This window comes from Pleurodeles waltl, chromosome 2_1 (genome assembly GCF_031143425.1).
Source record: "Pleurodeles waltl isolate 20211129_DDA chromosome 2_1, aPleWal1.hap1.20221129, whole genome shotgun sequence".
Lineage (NCBI taxonomy): Eukaryota > Metazoa > Chordata > Amphibia > Caudata > Salamandridae > Pleurodeles > Pleurodeles waltl.
This window is the reverse complement of record NC_090438.1, coordinates 381,778,736-381,801,906: the sequence shown is the minus strand read 5'-3', so window position 1 is coordinate 381,801,906 and position 23,171 is coordinate 381,778,736. Positions and strand designations below refer to the sequence as shown.

Genomic DNA, 23,171 nt, shown 5'->3' with positions numbered 1-23,171 from the left:
GGAAGAGCTAGGAGTGGCTGGGCAGTTGGGCAAGACGGAGTAGAGGAAGGCATGTATAGCACCGCAAACCCTTGCCATCTCTTCCAAATTACGTGTGGTTCAACTGAATTATCTATACCGCACCTCCTTCACCCAAGCACCTGTGGAAAGCTGCCAGATTACCGGACCGCGCATGCACAAAATGCCATGGGGAGGTTGGTGATTTTTAACATATGGTCTGGAAGTGTCCCATTATTCACCAGTAATAGCAGTCCATTTTCACAGCCCTGTCAGCAGCGCTAGGTACGAACCTGGTGGCTTCCCCCAACATTGTGCTCCTTGGCCTTGGGGGATGAGCTGAGCGGGCCAAGGGGAGACCGCACTGGTGGGCTTGGGTAATTTACTAGCTAAGAGATATGTAGCCAAATACTAGAAGTCACAAGAGGCTCCACCCCTCAGGAAATGGAGGTCGGGCGCAGACAACTATGAAAAACTAGAGGAACCTATTTATGTGGCCTGAGGATGCCACAAGAAACACCAGAAGATATGGGAGTAACAGTGGGCGTATTATGGACTGACCACTAGGACTACAAACATCTAAGCGGTAGGATGGATTAGGTGGGGGTTGGGAGAGATACTGCTGAATATTGCTGTGGGTCTTTAAAATGTTAATTAACTGTTAATAAAAATGAAGGAAGGCGGTCCCAATCACTATACTTCAACTGCTGACCAAAGCTTTTAATTGTACTTCTCCATCTAAATTTAAGCAAACACATTCTAATCTGTATTAGCCCTTGCATGGCTCTTGAAGGAATATACCGCCAAAATCTCTTTTTGGTAAATTAAAGGAATATGCCACCACAATTTGCAAACTTAACTGAATGGTTACTTACCTGTAGGTATAGTTCTGAAGTGTGAATCTTTTCAGGATTCACATGCTGTGCACGGATTTTATAGAGGTATTCTTTTCGGAGGCTAGGTTGAAATGAGCTTGTGCTTGCAAACAGATGCTTTCTTAATACCTTTACTCTTACGTGTTCCTCCTTGTTAACTTCGATGTCTGCACAATAATGTTTTATGAAGTGTATGGACAGCCTAGTGACTGCCACACGTTAACAGAAATGTTTCCTTAGCAGGCAAGAGTTGCTCCTTTTTGCTTGTAGAATGGACGCCAGGATTCTCTTCTAACTGATCTCCTGTCTTTGTGTAGCACATTTGGGGTATATGGAATCTCTATAGTGCAATATCATCCCTTTTTTTTTTTTTTTTTTTTTTTAAATTGTGAGCCCTTATTTACCGGTACATATGAGACAAATAATTTTCTTTCCTGACTTGTTGAGTTCTGACCAGGTAGTACATGACTGCAATACAGACACCAAACATATGGATAACTTTGCTTGTATTTTGGTTGTTGAAAAAGAAATAAAAGACAGCATTGGAATGGTTTGGGTCACATGGAAATGTGATACAACATTGGGCAGTGAATTTGGGTTCGTCCTCATGAACACTCTGCCCTTGAGCATCTGCAAGTAAGGCTCCTGAGTGATTAGCCCTGGTAGTTTTCTTACCCTGCATAATGTTATTGCTATTAAGAATAAGAACATTATTTTAGTATTAACACTTTTTGTGTTGCTTTATGCAATGGTTTGAAAGTTAATTCCCCGACTGAGTCAGTACTAAATGAAGATTTCACATGGACACTGGTGAAGATTCAGGTGGTGCTACTCCCTTTGCTCCTTCTAGTAATCTCTTGATGACTAGCATGTTGAAGAAAGTTCAACCTACATTTATCCTTGTGTATGCAACTGTGGCTGGCAGGTGGACTAGGCTGGGTATGTAAAGACGGTGGTGTCCTATGTTCCACAATAAAAAAGCTACTTTGTTGCACCAATGGAAATCTCTAGTCCATTTCCTGGCTCAAATGTTCCTTGAGCTTGGCCTTCTAGCTTTCCTTACAACATTCATAACACTGAGGAAAAGCCAAATTTACAAATTCGATGTCCCCAGAAGGCATGCTGATAGGCCGAGACAGGTTGCCTCTAGGGGAGAGGGGAGGAGAAATCTGCCCCCAGGTAATCCTGCAGAGCTGGTAGCTTCATTTTCTGCTGCAACATCTCCACATGGCCCGAGTATAATGCTTGCACAGCTCATTGTGGTGCCTTTAAGATTAAGGTCATGGGGGACACTGTGCACTTTACTACCAGCGATATCAGTGGTATTTGGGAAGGGGTCGAGGACGTATGCAAATCTCCTTCAACAGTCTATCAATAGGACATTTCCCTGGGCTGGTGAGGAGGCATATGTGCTTCAGTGCATAGTTTTGAGATTTTGCCTTTTCGGTTGTCGCAACTGGATCTATTTTTGGTGTACCAAAGTGCTGAAAATCCCTTCCTAATACTAGCTGTGTGAGCTCAGATTTGTGCAGGACTGTTACATGTCTACATAGTCTGCTTGCCTCTACTTTTTATACACCTGGAAGATGTATTGCCATCAAGGGTATTTATCTTTCAGTGGCTCATTTCCAAATGTCCTGGGCCAGCTTTCACAGCTTATAAAGGCCATAGGCCATATCCCTCTGCCGCCAGCCAAGCCTTGCTTGATAAGTTAAACACTGTGGTTCTATTGTCCATCTGAATTTGCTCGGTCTCCTCCCCTTATCTGTAGTTGAAAGCCTTCTGCAGACAAGAAGACTAACATTTATGGGTTGTACTACTGTTCTCTTGATGACCGAAACCCATGGGTGTTCAGGTTATCCATCTGCCTGCCACCTCCCCCCCCCCCACTCCAAGTGGGATGAATCTGTGGTGATGGTCACTGAAGAAGTTGGTAGTACAAAAGGACTGCCTACTGCTACATTGGTAAATGTCCACCAAGCCATTTCTTTTAGTACCTTTAGAGAGTCTTCAACTTCTCATTCCTTGTGACCAGTGACTCCATATGCTTTCTTGAATTGGTATTATATGTAGTCTGGCATGTGGTATTAATGGAAGGAAGCCATCGTGCCCATTAGTTTCCCAAATGTCCCTACAGTCTGAGGTTGTCCCTTTTGGTAAAGATAAGCTTGCTATGTCACTGCCAGGACCCTTTTGATACTGCAGAAAGCTTTGGCCTAGTTGGAGTCTTGGTACTAAAAATACTTTCTACCCTCTGTGGTAATGGGGAAGATTTTTCTAAATTTACTGAAAACTCAGATTTTTGTAGTGTCTCTGCCTGACTGTTGTTATGCTCCTTTGGCATTGTGTGAACAAGCCTGAACGAACAAGCTTGCCTTTACTAGCCAGTCGTCTAAGTAGGGGTAGACATGTATTCCTCGTCTTCGTAGACGTGCTGTAACCGCAGCAAGACATTTTGTAAACACCCCTGTGCTGATTTTATACACCTTAGGGAAGTACTCTGAACAGATAGTTTATCTAACTGATGATCAATGAAGGAATCTTTTGTACTTCTTGATCACTGGCACACGCTAACAGGCATTATAAGTCTATTTTCATCATAACGTATGTTTTCCTGGAGCTGCGGTATGACCTCTTGAACAGCTGCTACCTTGAACTTTGTGTTTTTATGAACTGGTTTAAAATCCAGAAACCCACAATTGGTTGCAGCGTTTTGTCTAGCTTTGGCAACTGAAGTCAGATCCCCTGGTTTAGCTCTTCCCTTGGTGCAGTTTTCATTGCTTGCTTTAGTGGGAGTTCCTCCACTTTTACTTGCAAACTTAGCTCTTCCTTTGTATGTGTTATTTATATTTTGTGGCTTGACACTTGGAGTCTGATGTAGTAACAGTGTTGGACAATATTCATTTGTCAGAGGTGATGGGCATCCACTCCCAAAGGAAGCCTCCATTTTCACCTATTTTGCCAACCCACTGTTGTTCCGTGGTCATTTGCTCAATGAATCTGTCCCCTGCCCCCATCCAACCCCTTGACAACTTACCTCTTCCCATGGCCCTGCATGGTAAGGACCGTCGAGGTGTTGAGGGGAATATCAACTTCGGTGGTGTTCATTGCTGTGTAGTTGTTTGATGGCAATTACTCGGACATCAAAGTTTGAAAGCCTGCTCTTCATGATGTTTCTGTTAGAGCAATTCCCCTTCTACGGTGTCGGCTGAACTGCATTGTTTCCCAAGTCTCTTGGACTTTCTGGCTTGCATGTTGCTGACTCCCTGAACTCCTCCCCGTCCTTGATCAAGAATGCTTCGGAGCACAGGAGAATACGGGCCCTTCCTTTGTGAGAGAAAGTATTTCTAGAAGAAAACAATCCTGCAAAGTTTCCTCTCCTAGCTGTACACCATACCAGTCAGAGGCTCTTTTAATCATCAAGTTGAACGCTGTGAGGCCATCTTGTAGTGAAGGCCTTTGTTGATGATTTTATACCATCCTCTGGAGAAAATCTGGAAAAATCTGTTAAGGTCTTGCCGGTCTCCCTTTCATTTTGATCTTCAATGCTTTTTGTTGTCATCTATAGGGGCCATTGGTTTACACTTTAAGACTGTTGTGTCTTGCCACAACTCCTCCTCTGTTTCTTGGTCACCTCTTGGCATTAATGCATCTGAGGAACGTTCTCCAATGAGCCTTGTGTTGAGCTTATGGGAGTTTTTTTGTTTTGACCTTCCTTTATTTGTTGAGTGTTTTGTCGTTGAGGGGGTCTTCATGGTCCTAGAGTATGAATAATTTGGCTCTGGCCCACTGTTTGTGTGGTTACCTGCATAGACTTTGTTTTCTACCTCTTTTAGAGTTTTCTTCAATAGCACTTTTCTTCCCGGTTGGACGATGTTGGACACTTCCTGTTGGTCTCTCTCTGCGTCATCTACAGATGTTCCTGAGCAAAGGTTGGCCCTCTTTCTGCCTTTGCAATATGGCATAATGTGCACTTCTGTGCTTATCCCTAGCCCAGAACATTCATGGCTGGAACTCTGTGCACAGGTCGCAGCCTTTGGAGCTTCGGGTTACCTTTTTATGTATATATTTATGGTGGTACTTTGGACAGAACTTAAAGGGGGTTTACTCCATTTCCCTCGACTATTCGAGCCCTCCCAGATGCCCATTATTTGACCCCACTATTTATGTGCATGGAGCACCTACCTTCCTCAGTGATTATTAGTTCACCTCGAACACTTTTTTCCACAAACTGTGCCTTTCAAACATATCCAAACATATCCAAATAGTTCTGCATGACAATCCATCAATTCTTCCACAAATGATTTTTGATGAACCAAACAGCGGATTAAAGATTCTGAATATAGTGACCAGGCACAGGGCTTCTGGGGCACATATGACAGCACTGGGAGGCTGGCATTCCACCACATGGTGGTAGAGGAATAGCATGATTTCCCCCCCCCCCCACCTCAAAAGGGGGTGGGGGGAGGGGACAAACACACAAAATTCCAGACCCAAACACAATATGGCAGAATACACAGCATGCGAGTCCACAAAAGATTCACACTTCAAAAAACAAACCATCTTTTGATTACTGAAGGCCTGTTCAGTCACGATAGGAAGCACTAGATTACTTACCACATAATTAAAACAAATCTACCTTTGATACTAATGTTCTGACTCCTGTTTGCCCAACTACTACTGTTCCAGTTGTATCTAAGCTAAGTTGACATTGCAGGGTTGCCTCCATCAAAGGATTTTCAGACAGGGTGAGAACTTGGCATGGGATGAATCTGACTTATTTACATTCTGAAATGACACAGAAAAACATTGTGGGTTAACAGCATACTGGTCTGATGGATGAGGTGGACTCATCAACCGCACCGGATGCTGTGACCCTGCCACACTGGTGAACAGAGTTCCCACGGAGATACAACCTCAAGGTTGACATCAGTTCTGACAAGCATTTCTCGGGCATTAAACTAGAACGAGGTCTTGATCAGGATAGTCAATTATATTTTCCTGCCTGAGTTTAAAGCAAAGCCTGGATAAAGGATTGTTATTAAAACGTAGTCAGAATAATCATACATAAGCAAAAAAGTACAGTATATAAAAAATAAATAAAAATAAAATAAATAAATAAATAAATCGCACTGCGCCCTTCTGGATTTGAAACTTACCTCAACTCAGAAAGTAAAACATCTAGCATTTATGATTGGACTTTTCAAGCACAGGATAGCACTGCTGCTCATATCTGCTTCTTAATTTAACACAATAAAATTGTCTTTCCTTTGGTTTCACGGAAGGAAGCACTGGTGCATAAGTTAACAACTGCTTTAACAGAACAAATATGGTCAAGGCTATGCTCTCAACCCCAAAGCAAAAATGCAGAAAGGTGGAAATGAAAGTATGCGCTTGATTGGTGAGTTTGGAACAAGCACCACATTAAGGCGGTCAGGAAATCTCTGGCCCAGTATTATTACCTCTAGACTATACTTATATTGAAAATACATTTTTTTTTAGTATGGCCAAGTTGTATTAGATCTATGCATTGATAGTTAGGAAAAAAAAGAAAAAAAAAGTTGATTCTAAGTGTGGTTGAGTTTGCCAAAAATATTACTTAATACATTTCACCTCTCCTGCTGCCCGCAAAGAATCAAATCTTTTGGACAGTAGTATCACCAAAATACTGAGAACATGTTTTAAAGCAATATTTTAACTCTTCAGAGGAAGGATATGTTCCAGGTGATTCTTTCAATGTTTCAACGAAGCCAACTCTTACAGTATCTGCGGGACACAAAAGAAAAAAACAATCTAACTATCTCAAAAATGGGGCACTTCCAGAAACATGTAGTTGACCAATGTTGACAATTTGTTTCATAACCTACTGCAACGGAAAAATGGCTGTGAAACATGGCAGAAGAGAAAGGCAGTGGCGTGTACAGAGGAGACAAGAAAGCATCAGAAGGAGAACTGAAGTTACATATAGAAGCAAGCCTGGAAAGTGTATATAAGCAGGAAGACTGGAACGCTTAAAAGGCAGACAGAGCTGAGAGTATAGGTAAATATTATAACCTGAAAGAACACCACACAAACAGCAGCAATGACAAACACCACCACACTGGCAAAAACTTTACAAACCTTGGCAAAAAGTGTGTTTTTACAATTCCTTGCCGAGGTGCTCCCTCAGTTTGGTAATAACCAGGCCATACTGCAGCAGGTGAAATTAGGCCCTCTTCTCGAACGAAAAGGGCCTCACTGTCCCTTTCTTTAATATATTGGGTAACTAAAATGGATTTTGCTGCGGGGAATTAACACCGCAGAAATGTATATTTGTAAATAAGAAAATAATGTATAAATATAGGAAAAGAACTTGCAATGTATATAGGCCGGGCTTACAACTGAAAGTGCCTCTTCAGTTACCGTTGAGTGTAGGTACTCAATACATCACCATACATGCATATAGGCACTGTCACTCTTCTGTGCTCTCCTGAAACCATTCATCCAGTCACGGACTCATTCTTACATTTGTTCACTCAATTTGTGAAAAAAGCACAAACAACCTCAACAAGCACGCGCAAGATAAACTAAAAGGAAAAAAAAAGTAGAAAACAAGGAAAAACAGTATCCTATAAATGTGGTGGGCATGTGTTTGCAATTAAACACAAGTAAAAATTAAAACCTAATTAAGTAACTATCTTGAAATAGTACTGCGATTAAGTGGTGCACCAACTGAAGGTGGGTGGCATGTTTAAGATGGCTGCTGTTTACAGGTAGTGGCTATATAGGATGTGGTCCACTGCAGATGAAATTATCAAAAAACGAGCAGCTAAGTTGCATTTTCTACGGAGCTGCTAGTTACTGTATTAAACAAAAAAAAGAGGGGCACTCAAGCACACTCCGATTCAGGAAGATGGGATCAGGCAAAATGTCCAAGGACTACTGAGACAAAGGCTGAAGTGGGCTGGTCCATTGCTGCACCCTACATGCTGTCAGATTGTTGGAAACAACGTGATTGACCATCAGAAACACCAATGGCTGAAGCGGTTTGTTCCAAAGTCCCTCTATGTATGTATGTGCAAATGTATTTTTATTAACGTTTGCTATTACAAGAGCCTGGCAGGCAATTAAAGATGTCACACTGGATCTAAAAAGTGCTTTAAAGCCCACACCACTAAACGCTAACCATAACATTACAAAAGTAAACATTTACAGTTCACAAACAAACAATAATACCCCCCCAAGAAGCTTAACAATGATTCTCCAATGCAAATCTTTTACTCCCAGGGCTTGTTGGGTAGTTTGCGGGATTAAAAACACCACAGTCCTGGCCTACTAATGTCATATGTCAGATTCCCTGTAACAAGTTTCCCTTTGACAAAGCAATAACGGTCCCCACAGGCCTTTTGTCTTTAACAAGTTTTTCACTACAAATATACTGTGACTAGTACCTCTATCGCACCCTTTTGTAGTCAACAAATCAGGTCTAAGACATCAACACAGTTTTCCCAATGGATGAATCAGACCTCTATTCTACCATTGTCTCGTCACTATGACCAACTCAGGCGTACTGCGTTGAGCATAACCTCTCTCAAAAGGAAGTCAACAGGCCCACCACTATAAAATGCACACATAAGGCAGACTGTCTTTAACATATGCATCTCAAACAAAAAAACGTCCGGCCTACGGCCACTACCATACCTTTTCGTTACAGATCAGATAAAATACATCCTAAAATGCTTGCCAAAGTAACAATACGGCTTCATCAATGGCTTGCCAACATTACAAAAACTAAGCTCTACTTGAAGCCCCCCCCCCCCCCCTCCACCAAAATCAGGAACTCAGCCACAAAATAACCAATATGAACCAAATTAAAGTTCGCAAAATATACAAGACCTCTTACAAGGGCCTAAAGAGATTATCACATTAAAAATATTCTACACTCAGGGTTAACCATAGGGAGAAGCAACACTATCTATTGCTTACTACGGTGATCTCTAAGGCTGTATGTGACAAAATACCTGTCATCAGGCTTTAACACATTTAACAACAATCCACACCTAAAAGACGGATTTGCTTTAACACGCGATTTTCACAAAACATAAATCAAACCTACTGTCTTTGTTGTAACCTTTCACAATAAACAGAGTAGACCCGCAAACAAGAATGAAGAAGATCCAGACTCGAGGTTAAACAACAACATTCTTGTCATTACTAACTATAATCCGGGATGGTCTGAAATACCTGCCTGTGACACATATGGCAAGCTACAGTGAACTTGCTTCCTCGTCATAAACCAAGATCACCCAGGGATCACGTCCCTACCCAATTGGAAATAACTATACTCCTATTAGTCAAGCTTAACTAACCGCTGGCTTTCTCGTCCCACCTCTCCGTTTTATAAATGTCTCAATTCCTTTGTGTTGTCTCCAAGTAAACAGTAGCATGTTAAGGAATTTTTCACGTTTGCCTTACAACATTTCAATGCACATATTTTCACCATCAAAGTAACTCTTCACAGTAACAACAAACAGGTGTCCAACTGGAAGGCAAAACATCTATTTACAACAGTCATCAATGCACAAAGAGGCAAAATAAATGCCACACTTACACACATCAGATAAGCAGGCGCTTTGGAACACAGATCCACATGCTTCTTTCATCGCAACAAAACACATTCTTCTAGAAAAATATGTAACTAAGCACACTGAGCAACAGTCATAAACACTCAAGCATAAATGAGAAAACGACATGCTGGTACCCACATAGACAAACGTGTGCCTAATACCCAAAATCACATACGGGCAAAATCGGGCTATGGGGCAATGAAAAGAGAAAGGGATAGATACGTTAATTGACAGGCATTTTGTGCTAGATAGATGCAGACAATATTTAGCCTGCGGTGAAAATCAAATTTAAAGTGGGGACATGAGTAATAACCTTTGTCTTCTCCATAAAGAATTATCTCCTACGAAGTGAGAGGCATTACAAAAACACAAGTGAGACATACATGTGCTAGGCTGGGGACTGAAAGAGAGAAGAACTTTCTTTCTGGTGAATACTCCGGCTGCAGTCTCATCACTTTCCCCAGTCACCAAATTGGGTCTGGAAACTTTTCACAGCAAAGTTCCAGCGAGCCACTAGATGGCGCCATGCACCTCCACGAAGGGTTTGGTCCATCTAGGAAGTGAATGAGGAACCATATATAAGCCTATCAGTTTCTTGCATGGTTCTTTCCTTGCCCTCACAACACACACAAAAAAAGGTAAGAACTTTTGAGCTGATCTATAACTTGAGACCTTTTTGGAAGGTAAAAAATATAGGTAGTGTAAAGGCCTTAGCCTTGGTGAAATTGGCCACCAGACCTCCTGGGGGCTGCTTTTTGCCAATGAGCAGTAGATCTTAATGCAGAGGACATTTCAACTAGACAGAATCCTTTCTGAACAGGCTTACCTTTCTATGCCCCAGAGACCACCACAAAAAGCTGACCATCCACCTAAAGTTCTTTTGTACAACAGATATAAGAACCAGAAGCTCTTTTGGGTTCCAGCTGAAGGAACCTCTACTCCACCTTCCAGAGATGAGTTAGGGCAAAAAACACGCAGAAAGTGATGGTTTGCCTAATGTGGAAAGAAGTCACGACTTTCAGCAAGAGGTCCTCAGCACCACTTTGTCTGGAAAAAAGGTGGAAGGCAGTGGGTCCCAACCTGCGGCCCAGGGGCCTCTAGGAGTCCACAAAGCCTCCTCTGGGGGTCCACGACTGCTTAGAAAATTAAATAATATTAAGAGATTAGAGTGTAAATAAATTAAGTGGCTAAATGTATAACTGAAAATTCTAAAACATAATTTAATGTCAAGGAATTTGAAATTGGAGGGTACAAACTAAATTAGAATCCTCTGATTCGTGGGAGCAGTGCAGGTGCATCAAAAAGAATACAATATGGACAACAGGTGGCTTCAAATGATTTTAGAAAAGCTCCAACCTACCTATTGAAATTATTTTTTTAAGTTATATTTGTGAATTAAATAAAATGTGTTAACATTTGTGTATGTGTTTGATGAGTGTTTGTTTCTGTATTTTTTTGTAGATTGTTTTGCATTTCAAATCATCGACAATGTTTAGGCTGGGTTCCCCAGCTTCCAGTATTGGCTCAATGAGAGGTCCCCGATTCCAATAATGATTCAGTGGGGGTACCCAGGTTCCAGTGATGATGAAGTGGGGGTCAACAGAAGTCAGAAGGTTGGGAACCACTAGTGTAAGGCATTTGTACTGACAGAGCCTGGGGTTCACTCATGGGAGGAGATGAAGCAATCACAATGATAAAGACAAGATTTAAGGTCCCACTGTGGCATCACATACGTTTTGGGAGGGAACACACACACACACACACACACACACACAAACACACACAAAAAAATAAAGAACAAGTTACTTACCTTTGGTAACGATTTATCTGGTCGAGACGTATTTTAGATGCAGATTCCTTACCTTAGAATTTCCCCAGGCGTCATTCTGTATCTGGAGATTTTTCTTCCAGCAGGACCCTTGTGAGCTGTAGGGTGGCGCTAGTAGACTCCGTGTTGGTCCTTGGCGTCTTGGTCACTGTGATGACTTCGTACATAGGCACCACCCAGGCACGCTGAAGTCAATTTCTTTTCACAACTTTCCACGCCAGCAGCACAGAGCCATGAAGAACACTGAAACTGGTGCAACAGAGCGAAGGGCCTGAAACAGGAATCCATATCCCTAGAAATTAGATCACAAATGGGGAGGATGGGTGGGTCGGTAAGGAATCTGCAACTAGAATAGGTCTACCAGATAAATCAATACAGAAGGTAAGTAAATTGTTCATCTGATAGATACTTCTAGTTGCAGATTCCTTAACTTAGAATTTATACCCAAGCAATACCATCCTTGGTGGTGGACTGCGAACCAAGATCATACTAAAAAGCTCTGCAGGACCAAACAACCAAAGTAGTAGTCTCTGAGGACCTGACTGTCCAGGCAGTAATGTCTTGTGAATGTGCACAGGGCTATTCACATTGCTGCCTGGCAGATGTCCAGGACAGGAACGCCGCATGCTAACGCAGTGGTAGCAGCAGCTGCTCTGGTGGAGTGAGCACACAAGCCCTCAGGGGGTAGATTCTTTGCCAAAGTGTACCACATTTTGAAGCAAAGCAGTGCCCATCGCAAGATGGTACGCTTCTGCACCGCCTTCCGTTTCTTTGCACCCACATATGCAATAAAGAGTTGTTTATCCAGCTGGAAATCTCTAGTATGATTGAGGTAGAATGCCAATGCTCTTTTTGTATCCAGACGGTGGAGTGTCTCCTCTTCATGAGAGGGATGTGGAGGTGCGTAAAAAGTAGGCAAAGCGATGGACTGGCCTACGTGAAAAGGCATAACAACCTTAGGAAGGAGGCCCGTGTACGGAACACCACTTTGTCAGAGTGGACAGACAAAAATGGTGGCTTGGAAGAAAAAGCTTGAAGCTCACTCACTTTGCGAGCAGAGGGGATGGCAGTAAGAAAAGCAGTCTTGATTGTTAGCAGCCGCATGGGAACAATTGTGCAGCAGCTCAAAAGGGACACACATAAGGTGAGTTAGGATCAGGTTCAAGTCCTACAGGGGCATAATGAATGAAGTTGGAGGAAACAAATGGATAAGTCCCTTAAGGAACCTTCCAACAATGAGAGACTTGAATAAGGAAGGGTGGTCTGGCAATCTAAGAAAGGCTGAAATGGCAGACAAGTAACCTTTAAGGGTGCCCAACGCAGAGCACTGCTTGGCCAAAGAAAGGATAAACAAGAGAACCTCAAAGAGAGGTGCAGAAAGGTTGAATCAACAGACCTGTTGGTACACCATGCCACAAATTTATGCCAATGACAGGCATACAACGTTTTGGTGTAGGGACGCCTGGCTGCCAGAATAACATTACAGACTTCAGGCGAAGGGTCGAAAGTCGTGAACTGCTGCCACTCAATCTCTACGCAAGAAGGCGAAGACTGGACAGGTGCGGGTGGAGAACGGTCCCCTGGCTGCTGCAACAGAAGATCCTCCCGAAAGGGTAGGCTGATTGGAGGATCTGTAGCCATGCTCAGTAGCTCTAGATACCATATTTTTCATGCCCAGTCCGGAGCCACAAGGATTACTTGGGCCCAGTCGCTCTTGACCTTCAAAACTCTGGACAGAAGTGTTATTTGCAGGAAGGTGTAAAAGAGGCCTGAATTACATTCAAGATGAAAAATGTCACAGAGGAAGTGCCGCCTTGGAAACTCCAACGTGCAAAACAGTGGACACTGCACGTTCTCTGTGGCGGTCAACAGATCTAACCAAGGCTCTGTCCACTTCTGAAAGAGGCCTTGCGCCACCTCCAGATGAAGATGCCATTCGTGATAAAGTATGAAACTATGGCTGAGTTGGTCAGCCCAGACATTGAGAGCCTGCCATATACTGAACCACCAGGATTATGCCCTGATGTTCCAGCCATGTCCAGAGGCGTAGAGCCTCTGAACAAAGAGTTCACAACCCCACTTCGCCCTGTTTGTTCCAGTACCACATAGCGGTAGTGTTGTCCATGAACACTTGCAACACATTCCCTTTTAGAGAGGGAAGGAATGCTTTCAATGCAAGCCTGATAGCCTGGAGCTCTAAAAGACTGATGTGGAGTCTGGCCTCTGTTGCAGCCAGAGACCTCTGATCTCCGGCTCTCCCATGTGGCCACCCCATCCCAGGAGTGACGCTTCAGTCACTACTGTAAGATCTAGTTGGAGAAGAGCGGTATCTGCCGCTGACCCACTCACAATTCGAAAGCCACCACTGTGGTCTTTCGTAGTATCCTCCGAAATCTGGAGCATGTCAAAGAGATTTCCCTGATGCTGCGCCCACTGGAACTTCAGGTCCCACTGCTGAGCCTGCATCTGCCATCTGGCATGTGTATCCAGCAGAATGCAGGTATTCCATGAGGCCCAGCAGCCTCAGAGTCATTCTCGCCAAAGTACAGGATAGAGGCTGAAACATGGTAATCATAGCCGGAATATCCTAGACTCGCTTCTCGGGAGAATAGGCCCAAAACTGAGTTGTGTCCAGAACCGGGCCAATAAAAGGGAGCATCTGAGAAGGAGTCTGGTGTGAATTCAGCATGGTTATTGTGAGTGCAGAAGGCTTGCCATAGTCTGAAGGTGGGAGACAACTTTCTGGGGTGTGTTCGCCTTCAACAGCCAGTTGTCGAGGTAGGGAAAGATTGAAACCTCTAAATTCCACAGATGAGCTGCAACCACAGCATCACTTTTGTAAACAACCGAGGGGAGCTGGTAAGGATGAAGGGGAGCACAGTAAATTGGAGGTGCTTGTGACCTACCGCGAAGCGCATGTGGGCAAGACGGGTATATGGAAGTAAGTGTCTTGCAAGTCCAACGCTACCATCCAGTCTCCTGGGTCCAAGGAACATAGGACCTGTGCCAGAGTAAGCATTTTGAACTTCTTGAGGAAGAGATTAAGGGCCCAAAGGTCCAGGATAGGACATGGGTCCTTGTTCTTCTTGGGCATCAGAAAGAAGCAGGAATAACAACCTACTTCTGATGCAGGGACCTTTCTCTATGGCTCCCTGGGCCAAGAGAGCCACACCATCCTCTGGGAGAAGTGCCAGATGATTTTAGGGGAAAATGGCAACAAAATGGCGGCATGGCCAGCGAGGCAGTCTCGCATGGGATGGAGTAGCCCTTTCTAACTAACTATTTCCAAAACCCACCTGTCTCTTGTGATGGGGGGAAGCAGATGGGAATGTGCCAGAGGAAGATTAAGTCTGGATGACAAGGCTCTCAGGTGTGGGGTGTTGGGACAGGAATTTATGGTTGTCTCAGGTGTGGGGTGTTGGGACAGGAATTTATGGTTGTTTGGAGCAAGCCGATGGCAGCAGGTGATTGTCCTATTCGCAGGAGCTCTGTGGTGGGTCTGGACCAAGTACCCAGAAAGACATCAGTGAGGGCTTCATTAAATGGTAGGGAAGGCTCTGAAGTGGAAGCCCCAGAATGAAGTACCTCTGTGAGGAGGTTAGTCCTGACGGTCACAGAAGCTCAATACCAAGAAACTCAGCTGCCCTACTGACCACCATGGAGTAAGATGCTCTCTTTGCCGTAGCCACGGTAGAAGGAGGAAGAATGCCAGCACCTGGAGAAGTATCCAGACCACTAGCCTCAGCCAATTTCTGTGCCCAGTCCAATTGAGGGCTGTCAAGCTTGTATTCTCAAGGGTCCAGCGTCCCCTCCAATCTTTCCTCATATTAGTACCCATAATAAAAAGGGGTCAGAATCCAACCTGGGGTGAGTAGGCCCCTTCAAAGTCGGAAGCGGTGTCAATTCATGCAGTTCTGGCTCTGGGTTGTCAGGGATGAGGATTGAGTCAATGTTGATTGTGGGTCCAACTGACAACAGTAGTGTCAACGTCTTAGCGGGTGCCAGAGAAGGTCACGTTGGTACAACCGGCATCAGCACGGATCCAAGAACAGATCCGGAGGGACCCTCGGAAGCCGGGGCCCGAGCCACCAGCACAGAACTCGAAGGGCGCCCATCTCAGCCCCCAGGCCCCAAAGGCCCTGCAGGGAGTTCATAAAGCTCCTTGAGCTGGGCAGGGGTGGCTCCAGCTCCCAGAAACTCAGGGAGGCGTGGAGAAGGCCCAGAAGTAGGCTCAGCGGAAGGAGGCCTTGATGCTCTTCCCGCAGCGCATCGGCAGAGAGACGGAATGAAGTCGAAGAACGTTTAGCTTTCTTCAATCTTTTTCTTGCGACTCAAATGTCCCAAAGATTTGGAATGGGACAAGGAGTGGTCGAGCGGGAGCGACGCGGAGTAGAGCACCAGGCCACCATGAGCTTTAGGTACCAATCCCTCAAAGCCTTTGGGTTCATAGCCCAGCACTCAGAGTATGACTTTGGGTCATGGTCCCGCTCCAGACACCACAAACATACTGGGTGCGGGTTGGTCATGACATCATGCGGTGACAGGTGTCGCAAGGTTTGAAGTGGTCTTTCAAGACATCCCATAACCCATGAAAGAAGTTAAGAAGATGACAAAGGATTAATTCTGTCAAAAAATAACCAGGGTAGCTCTTGCCATATTTGCGCATGGCGCAGAAAGAAAAGAACTGATGTCAGTGCATCTGGGAGTCACTTATGTACGACCAAGACATCATCACAGTGACTATAATGCCAACGACAGGCACAGAGTCGACTGACTCCACCTGATGGCATGCAAAGGTACTGCTCAAAGAGAAATCTCAGGATCCAGTGTGACGCCTCGAGGAAATTCTAAGGTAAGGAATCTGCAACTACAAGTCTCCATCAGATACAATAAATAGAACATCCACCAATTTATATAGCAACGGATCTGTTTTGCAGACTCCACACTCAGCTGTAGACTTGTCCCAGCACCCAGCCTAAAAGGACTTCACAAACTGACACGATAGCAAGGATGACACCCGCACTCTCCATTTCTAGTTAAAAACACAGTAAACTACTGCTGCTCAAACCTCAACTATGGGGGGGGGTATGCTGCGCAGTTTTAGTTGCAGGGCCCTGCCCTCCTGCTGTGACAGAAGGTTTTCCCGGAGTAGCAATCTGATCAGGGGACAGACGCTATATGCCCAGACGTAATGGGTACCACACTTTTCTGGCCCTACCCAGAGCCACGAGGATGTCTTCGGCCTTGTCGCACCTGATCTTTAGAACACTGAGCAGAGGAGGCAACGGCAGGAGGCTATCCAAGAGTCCAGTGTTCTAAACTAGCCAGAACATGTTTCCAAGCTTATGTTTTTGCACAAGCTCCAACATACAAAAGTTTTGACACTGCAAGTTTGATGGTGGCAAACATATCTAGCCAGGGTTTGCCCCACCATCGGAAGATGCCCTGTGCCACCTCAGGATGTAGACGCCATTTGTGATCAACCAGGGGCAGCTGGCTGAGCTCGTCCATCCTGACATTCAAAGATCCGACCAGGATGTTCACGATCAGGGATATGCTCCGATGCTCCATCCAATTTCGAGGTGCAAAGTCTCTTATCACTGGACCCAGAAACCAACTCCACCCTACTTGTTGCAGTGAGGCAGTGAGGTTGTCCTTGAGAACCTGAACCGGCCTTCCCTTGATGGACAGCAGGAAGGTCTTCAGCTACGACACATGGACCACAACTTCAACAGATTGGTATGCAGTGGAATGAAAATGTCACTTACCCAGTGTACATCTGTTCGTGGCATCAGTCGCAGTAGATTCGCATGTTCTGCAATAGCTCGCCATCTGGTGTTGGGCCGGAGTGTTACAAGTTGTTTTTCTTCGAAGAAGTCTTTCGAGTCACGGGACCGAGTGACTCCTCCTTTTGTCTCCATTGCGCATGGGCGTCGACTCCATCTTCGATTGTTTTTCCCCGCAGAGGGTGAGGTAGGAGTTGAATTGTAGTAATAGTGCCCATGCAATGGAGTGACTAAGTATGCACCTATTTAAGGTTGAGATGATCCATATATAAATAATTGAAGGTAACTTCCAAACTGCTACAGGCTCCCGGGGAGGCGGGTGGGCACATGCGAATCTACTGCGACTGATGCCACGAACAGATGTACACTGGGTAAGTGACATTTTCAGTTCGATGGCATCTGTCGCTGTAGATACGCATGTTCTGCATAGACTAGTAAGCAGTTATTTCCCCAAAAGCGGTGGAGGAGGATCAGCCTGTAGGAGTGGAAGTAGTTTGAAATAATGTCCTTAATACGGCTTGACCTACTGTGGCTTGTTGTGCGGATAACACGTCTACACAGTAGTGCTTGGTGAATGTGTGAGGCGTAGACCATGTGGCTGCCTTACATATTTCTTGCATTGGGATGTTTCCTAGAAAGGCCATGGTAGCACCTTTCTTTCTGGTTGAGTGTGCCCTTGGTGTAATGGGCAGCTGTCGTTTAGCTTTAAGGTAGCAGATTTGGATGCATTTAACTATCCATCTGGCTATACCTTGTTTTGAAATTGGGTTTCCTGCGTGAGGTTTTTGAAATGCAATAAAGAGTTGTTTAGTCTTTCTGATGTTTTTTGTTCTGTCAATGTAATACATCAATGCTCTTTTGACATCTAATGTATGTAGTGCCCTTTCAGCTACGGTATCTGGCTGCGGAAAGAACACTGGAAGTTCCACTGTTTGATTTAGATGGAACGGTGAAATAACCTTTGGCAAAAATTTAGGATTGGTCCTTAGGACGACTTTATTTTTGTGTAGTTGTATAAAAGGTTCTTGTATAGTAAACGCCTGAATCTCGCTTACTCTTCTCAGGGAAGTAATGGCGATGAGAAATGCCACCTTCCAGGTTAGGAACTGTATGTCGCAGGAGTGCATGGGTTCAAAAGGTGGACCCATAAGTCTAGTTAGGACAACATTTAGGTTCCATGAAGGAACAGGTGGTGTTCTTGGTGGTATAATTCTCCTAAGGCCCTCCATGAATGCTTTAATGACTGGTATTTTATATAGGGAAGTTGAATAGGTAGTCTGCAGGTATGCAGATATTGCTGCAAGGTGAATCTTAATGGAAGAGAAAGCTAGGTTAGATTTTTGTAAGTGAAGCAAGTAACCCACTACATGTTCTGGAGTTGTGTGTAATGGTTGTATTTGATTAATATGGCAGTAGCAAACAAACCTCTTCCATTTACTTGCATAGCAGTGCCTGGTGGATGGCCTTCTTGCTTGTTTTATGACTTCCATACATTCTTGGGTAAGTTGTAAGTGCCCGAATTCTAGGATTTCAGGAGCCAGATTGCTAGATTCAGCGATGCTGGATCTGGGTGTCTGATCTTTTGGTTGTGCTGTGTCAACAGATCTGGCCTGTTGGGCAATTTGATGCAGGGTACCACTGATAGGTCTAGCAGCGTTGTGTACCAGGGTTGCCTTGCCCAAGTTGGTGCTATCAATATGAGTTTGAGTTTGCTTTGACTGAGTTTGTTTACCAGGTAAGGAAGGAGAGGGAGAGGAGGAAAAGCGTAAGCAAATATCCCTGACCAGTTCATCCATAGGGCATTGCCTTGGGATTGTTTGTGTGGGTACCTGGATGCGAAGTTTTGGCATTTTGCGTTCTCCCTTGTTGCAAACAAGTCTATCTGAGGTGTTCCCCAGAGTTTGAAATAAGTGTTCAGAATTTGGGGGTGAATTTCCCATTCGTGGACCTGTTGGTGATCTCGAGAGAGATTGTCTGCGAGTTGATTTTGTATCCCTGGTATAAACTGTGCAATTAGGCGAATTTGGTTGTGAATTGCCCAATGCCAAATTTTTTGTGCTAGCAGGCTTAACTGCGTGGAGTGCGTCCCTCCCTGCTTGTTTAGATAATACATTGTTGTCATGTTGTCTGTTTTGACGAGAATGTATTTGTGAACTATTATTGGTTGGAAAGCTTTTAGTGCTTGAAAAACTGCTAGAAGTTCTAGGTGATTGATATGCAGTTTTGTTTGATGTACGTTCCATTGTCCTTGTATGCTGTGTTGACCGAGGTGTGCTCCCCACCCTGTCATGGAAGCATCTGTTGTTATTACGTATTGTGGCACTGGGTCTTGGAAAGGCCGCCCTTTGTTTAAATTTATGTTGTTCCACCACAGAAGCGAGAGGTAAGTTTGGCGGTCTATTAACACCAGATCTAGAAGGTGACCCTGTGCTTGAGACCACTGTGATGCTAGGCATTGTTGTAAGGGCCTCATGTGCAGTCTTGCGTTTGGGACAATGGCTATGCATGATGACATCATGCCTAGGAGTTGTAATACCATCTTTGCCTGTATCTTTTGTGTTGGATACATGCGTTGTATGATGGTGTTGAAATTTTGAATTCTTTGTGGACTTGGAGTGGCTACTCCCTTTGATGTGTCTATTATGGCTCCCAGGTATTGTTGTACCTTGCGTGGCAGAATTTTGGATTTTGTGAAATTGACGGTGAACCCGAGTTTGAAGAGGGTTTGTATGATCTGATTTGTGTGATTTGAGCACTGTATGAACGAATGGGCCTTGATTAGCCAGTCGTCCAAATATGGGAACACATGTATTTGCTGCCTTCTTATGTGTGCAGCGACCACCGCTAGACATTTGGTAAAGACTCTTGGTGCGGTTGTTAATCCGAAAGGCAGTACCTTGAATTGGTAATGTATTCCTTTGAATACAAACCTTAGGTATTTCCTGTGCGATGGGTGTATTGGTATATGGAAATAAGCATCCTTGAGGTCTAAAGTTGCCATGTAGTCGTGTAGTTTTAGCAATGGCAATACTTCTTGTAGTGTGACCATGTGGAAGTGGTCTGATTTGATGAAAGTGTTCACTACTCTGAGGTCTAGGATTGGTCTGAGCGTTTCGTCCTTCTTTGGTATCAGAAAGTACAGTGAGTAAACTCCTGTGTTTATTTGTGTGTTTGGCACTAATTCGATTGCATTCTTTTGCAATAGTGCCTGCACTTCTATCTCCAGGAGATTGGAATGGTGTGTTGTTAAATTTTGTGCTTTTGGTGGTATGTTTGGAGGGAATTGTAGAAATTCTATGCAATAACCATGTTGGATAATTGCTAGAACCCAAGTGTCTGTAGTGATTTCCTCCCATGCTTTGTAATAATGACCTATTCTTCCCCCCACTGGTGTTGTGTGGAGGGGGTGAGTGACATGTGAGTCATTGTTTAGTAGTAGGGGTTTTGGGGCTTTGAAATCTTCCTCTATTTCTAGGGAATTGCCCTCCTCTATATTGTCCCCGAAAACCTCCTCTATACTGTCCCTGGTAAGTGGACGGTGTTGCTTGTGAGGTGCTGGCTTGTGTGCTTTGACCCCGAAACCCCCCTCGAAAGGGCGTTTTACGGAATGTGCTGTAATTCCCTCTGCTCTGCGGGGAGTAGAGTGCGCCCATGGCTTTGGCAGTGTCCGTATCTTTTTTGAGTTTCTCAATCGCTGTGTCCACTTCTGGACCGAACAGTTCTTTTTCATTAAAAGGCATATTGAGAACTGCTTGTTGAATCTCTGGTTTAAATCCAGACGTTCGGAGCCATGCATGCCGTCTGATAGTTACAGATGTATTAATTGTCCGTGCAGCTGTATCTGCAGCGTCCATGGAGGAACGTATCTGGTTGTTGGAGATGGTCTGTCCCTCCTCAACCACTTGTTTCGCCCTATTTTGGAAGTCCTTGGGCAGATGTTGAATGAGATGTTGCATCTCGTCCCAGTGGGCTCTGTCATAGCGCGCAAGTAGTGCCTGGGAGTTCGCGATGCGCCACTGGTTTGCAGCTTGTGCTGCGACTCTTTTACCAGCTGCATCAAACTTGCGGCTTTCTTTATCTGGGGGTGGTGCATCTCCAGATGTGTGAGAGTTGGCCCTTTTCCTAGCTGCTCCTACAACAACAGAGTCTGGTGGCAGCTGTGTAGTGATGAAAACCGGGTCCGTAGGAGGCGGCTTATACTTCTTTTCCACCCTTGGTGTGATTGCCCTACTTTTGACCGGCTCCTTAAATATGTCTTTTGCGTGCCGGAGCATACCAGGGAGCATAGGCAGGCTTTGGTAGGAGCTGTGGGTGGAGGAGAGTGTGTTGAACAAGAAATCATCCTCGACCTGTTCTGAGTGGAGGCTTACGTTATGAAATTGTGCTGCTCTAGCCACCACCTGAGAGTACGCGGTGCTGTCTTCTGGTGGAGATGGCTTTGTAGGGTAGGCCTCCGGGCTGTTATCTGACACTGGGGCGTCGTATAGGTCCCATGCGTCCTGATCTTGGTCACCCTGGCTCATGGTGGTGTGAGCTGGGGAGTGAGATGGAGTTTGTGCTGGTGAAACGTTAATCACGGGCGGAGGAGAGGGTGGTGGTGTAATTCTTTTAACCACTTTTGGTTGTGGTGCTTGTTCCGTCTGGAACTCCAACCTTCTCTTTCTCCTAATGGGGGGAAGGGTGCTTATTTTTCCTGTCCCCTGCTGAATGAAGATACGCTTTTGCGTATGGTCCACATCAGTTGCTTGTAGCTCTTCCTCAAACCTATGCTTTTGCATTTGGGAGGTTAGCGAGTGCTCTTCTGTATAAGAGCCTGAAGCTGGGTCGCTTGCAGTTTGTTTCGGCGTCGAAACTTTGTCTGCGTGTTTTTTCGGCTCCGAGGTGACTTTTTTCCTTTTCGGGGCCGAAACCTCTCGGCGTCGATCTGTTTCGGTGCCGCTGTCTCGGCGTCGAGCCGTGTCCACACCGGCATCTCGGTGTCGAGGCTTGTCTCCAGCACTTTCTCGGTCCGAGAAGGCTGCGTGCCGGTGTCTCGACCGGAGTCGGACGATCTCGGCACTGTTTTGGCCTTTTTCGGTGCCGACGGTCGGTCACCGAATTTATGGGTGGAGCCATGGCCTGGTGGCAGTGGCGTCCCCTGGGCCTTGTAAATGTTTCTTTGTGTGGTTTTCGACGTCTTACTCACGGTTTGTGTGTCGTCGAATCCTTCGGAGTCTGAGTCTTGGAACGAGAAGGTACCTTCTTCTTCCTGTTCCTCGAACTCCCGTTGGGCTGTCGGTGCGGACGCCATTTGAAGTCTTCTGGCTCGACGGTCTCGGAGTGTTTTTCGGGACCGGAACGCACGACAGGCCTCGCAGGTGTCTTCGCTGTGCTCAGGTGACAGGCACAGGTTGCAGACCAAGTGTTGGTCTGTGTAGGGGTATTTATTGTGGCATTTGGGGCAGAAACGAAACGGGGTCCGTTCCATCGGCGTTCTTCAGCACGCGGTCGGGCCGACCAGGCCCCGACGGAGGATCGAAAAACTACCCCGAAGGGCACCGGAGCTCTTCGATCTTCGATGCGGTGTGAAATCTAAGTACGCCGATCCCGAACGCAACAATACCGACGAAAATCTTCCGAAATTAGCTAATTTTCCGTTCCGAAACTCGGAGCGACAGGAACACGTCCGAACCCGATGGCGGAAAAAAAACAATCGAAGATGGAGTCGACGCCCATGCGCAATGGAGACAAAAGGAGGAGTCACTCGGTCCCGTGACTCGAAAGACTTCTTCGAAGAAAAACAACTTGTAACACTCCGGCCCAACACCAGATGGCGAGCTATTGCAGAACATGCGTATCTACAGCGACAGATGCCATCGAACACACTGTTCCATAGCAAAGTCATCTGACTTCCACCTGCACCCAGGCCAAAGGGGAGCAGAGCAAACTGAAAATGCTCCTGGACTTCTGTGGACCGAAGGGAACGTCTGTGTGACTTCATGTCAGGTATATGAGAATACATATGTCCCACAAGTCCAAGGTAATCATCCAGTCACTCAGATCCAGAGCGCACAGACCCTGGGTCAGCATAAACGTTTAG

At 45.2% G+C, this 23,171-nt stretch overlaps 1 protein-coding gene across 2 annotated transcripts in view; it reads right to left on the bottom strand.

Moving 5' to 3' along the window:
• ZDHHC9 (zinc finger DHHC-type palmitoyltransferase 9) overlaps positions 1-23,171 on the bottom strand; it is a 226,470-nt gene that overhangs the window by 40,478 nt on the left and 162,821 nt on the right. For both annotated transcript variants that reach the window (XM_069212928.1, XM_069212920.1), the window contains exon 6: positions 6,592-6,638. In XM_069212928.1, coding sequence (XP_069069029.1) covers positions 6,592-6,638 — 47 coding nt within the window. The remainder of the gene's footprint in view (positions 1-6,591; positions 6,639-23,171) is intronic.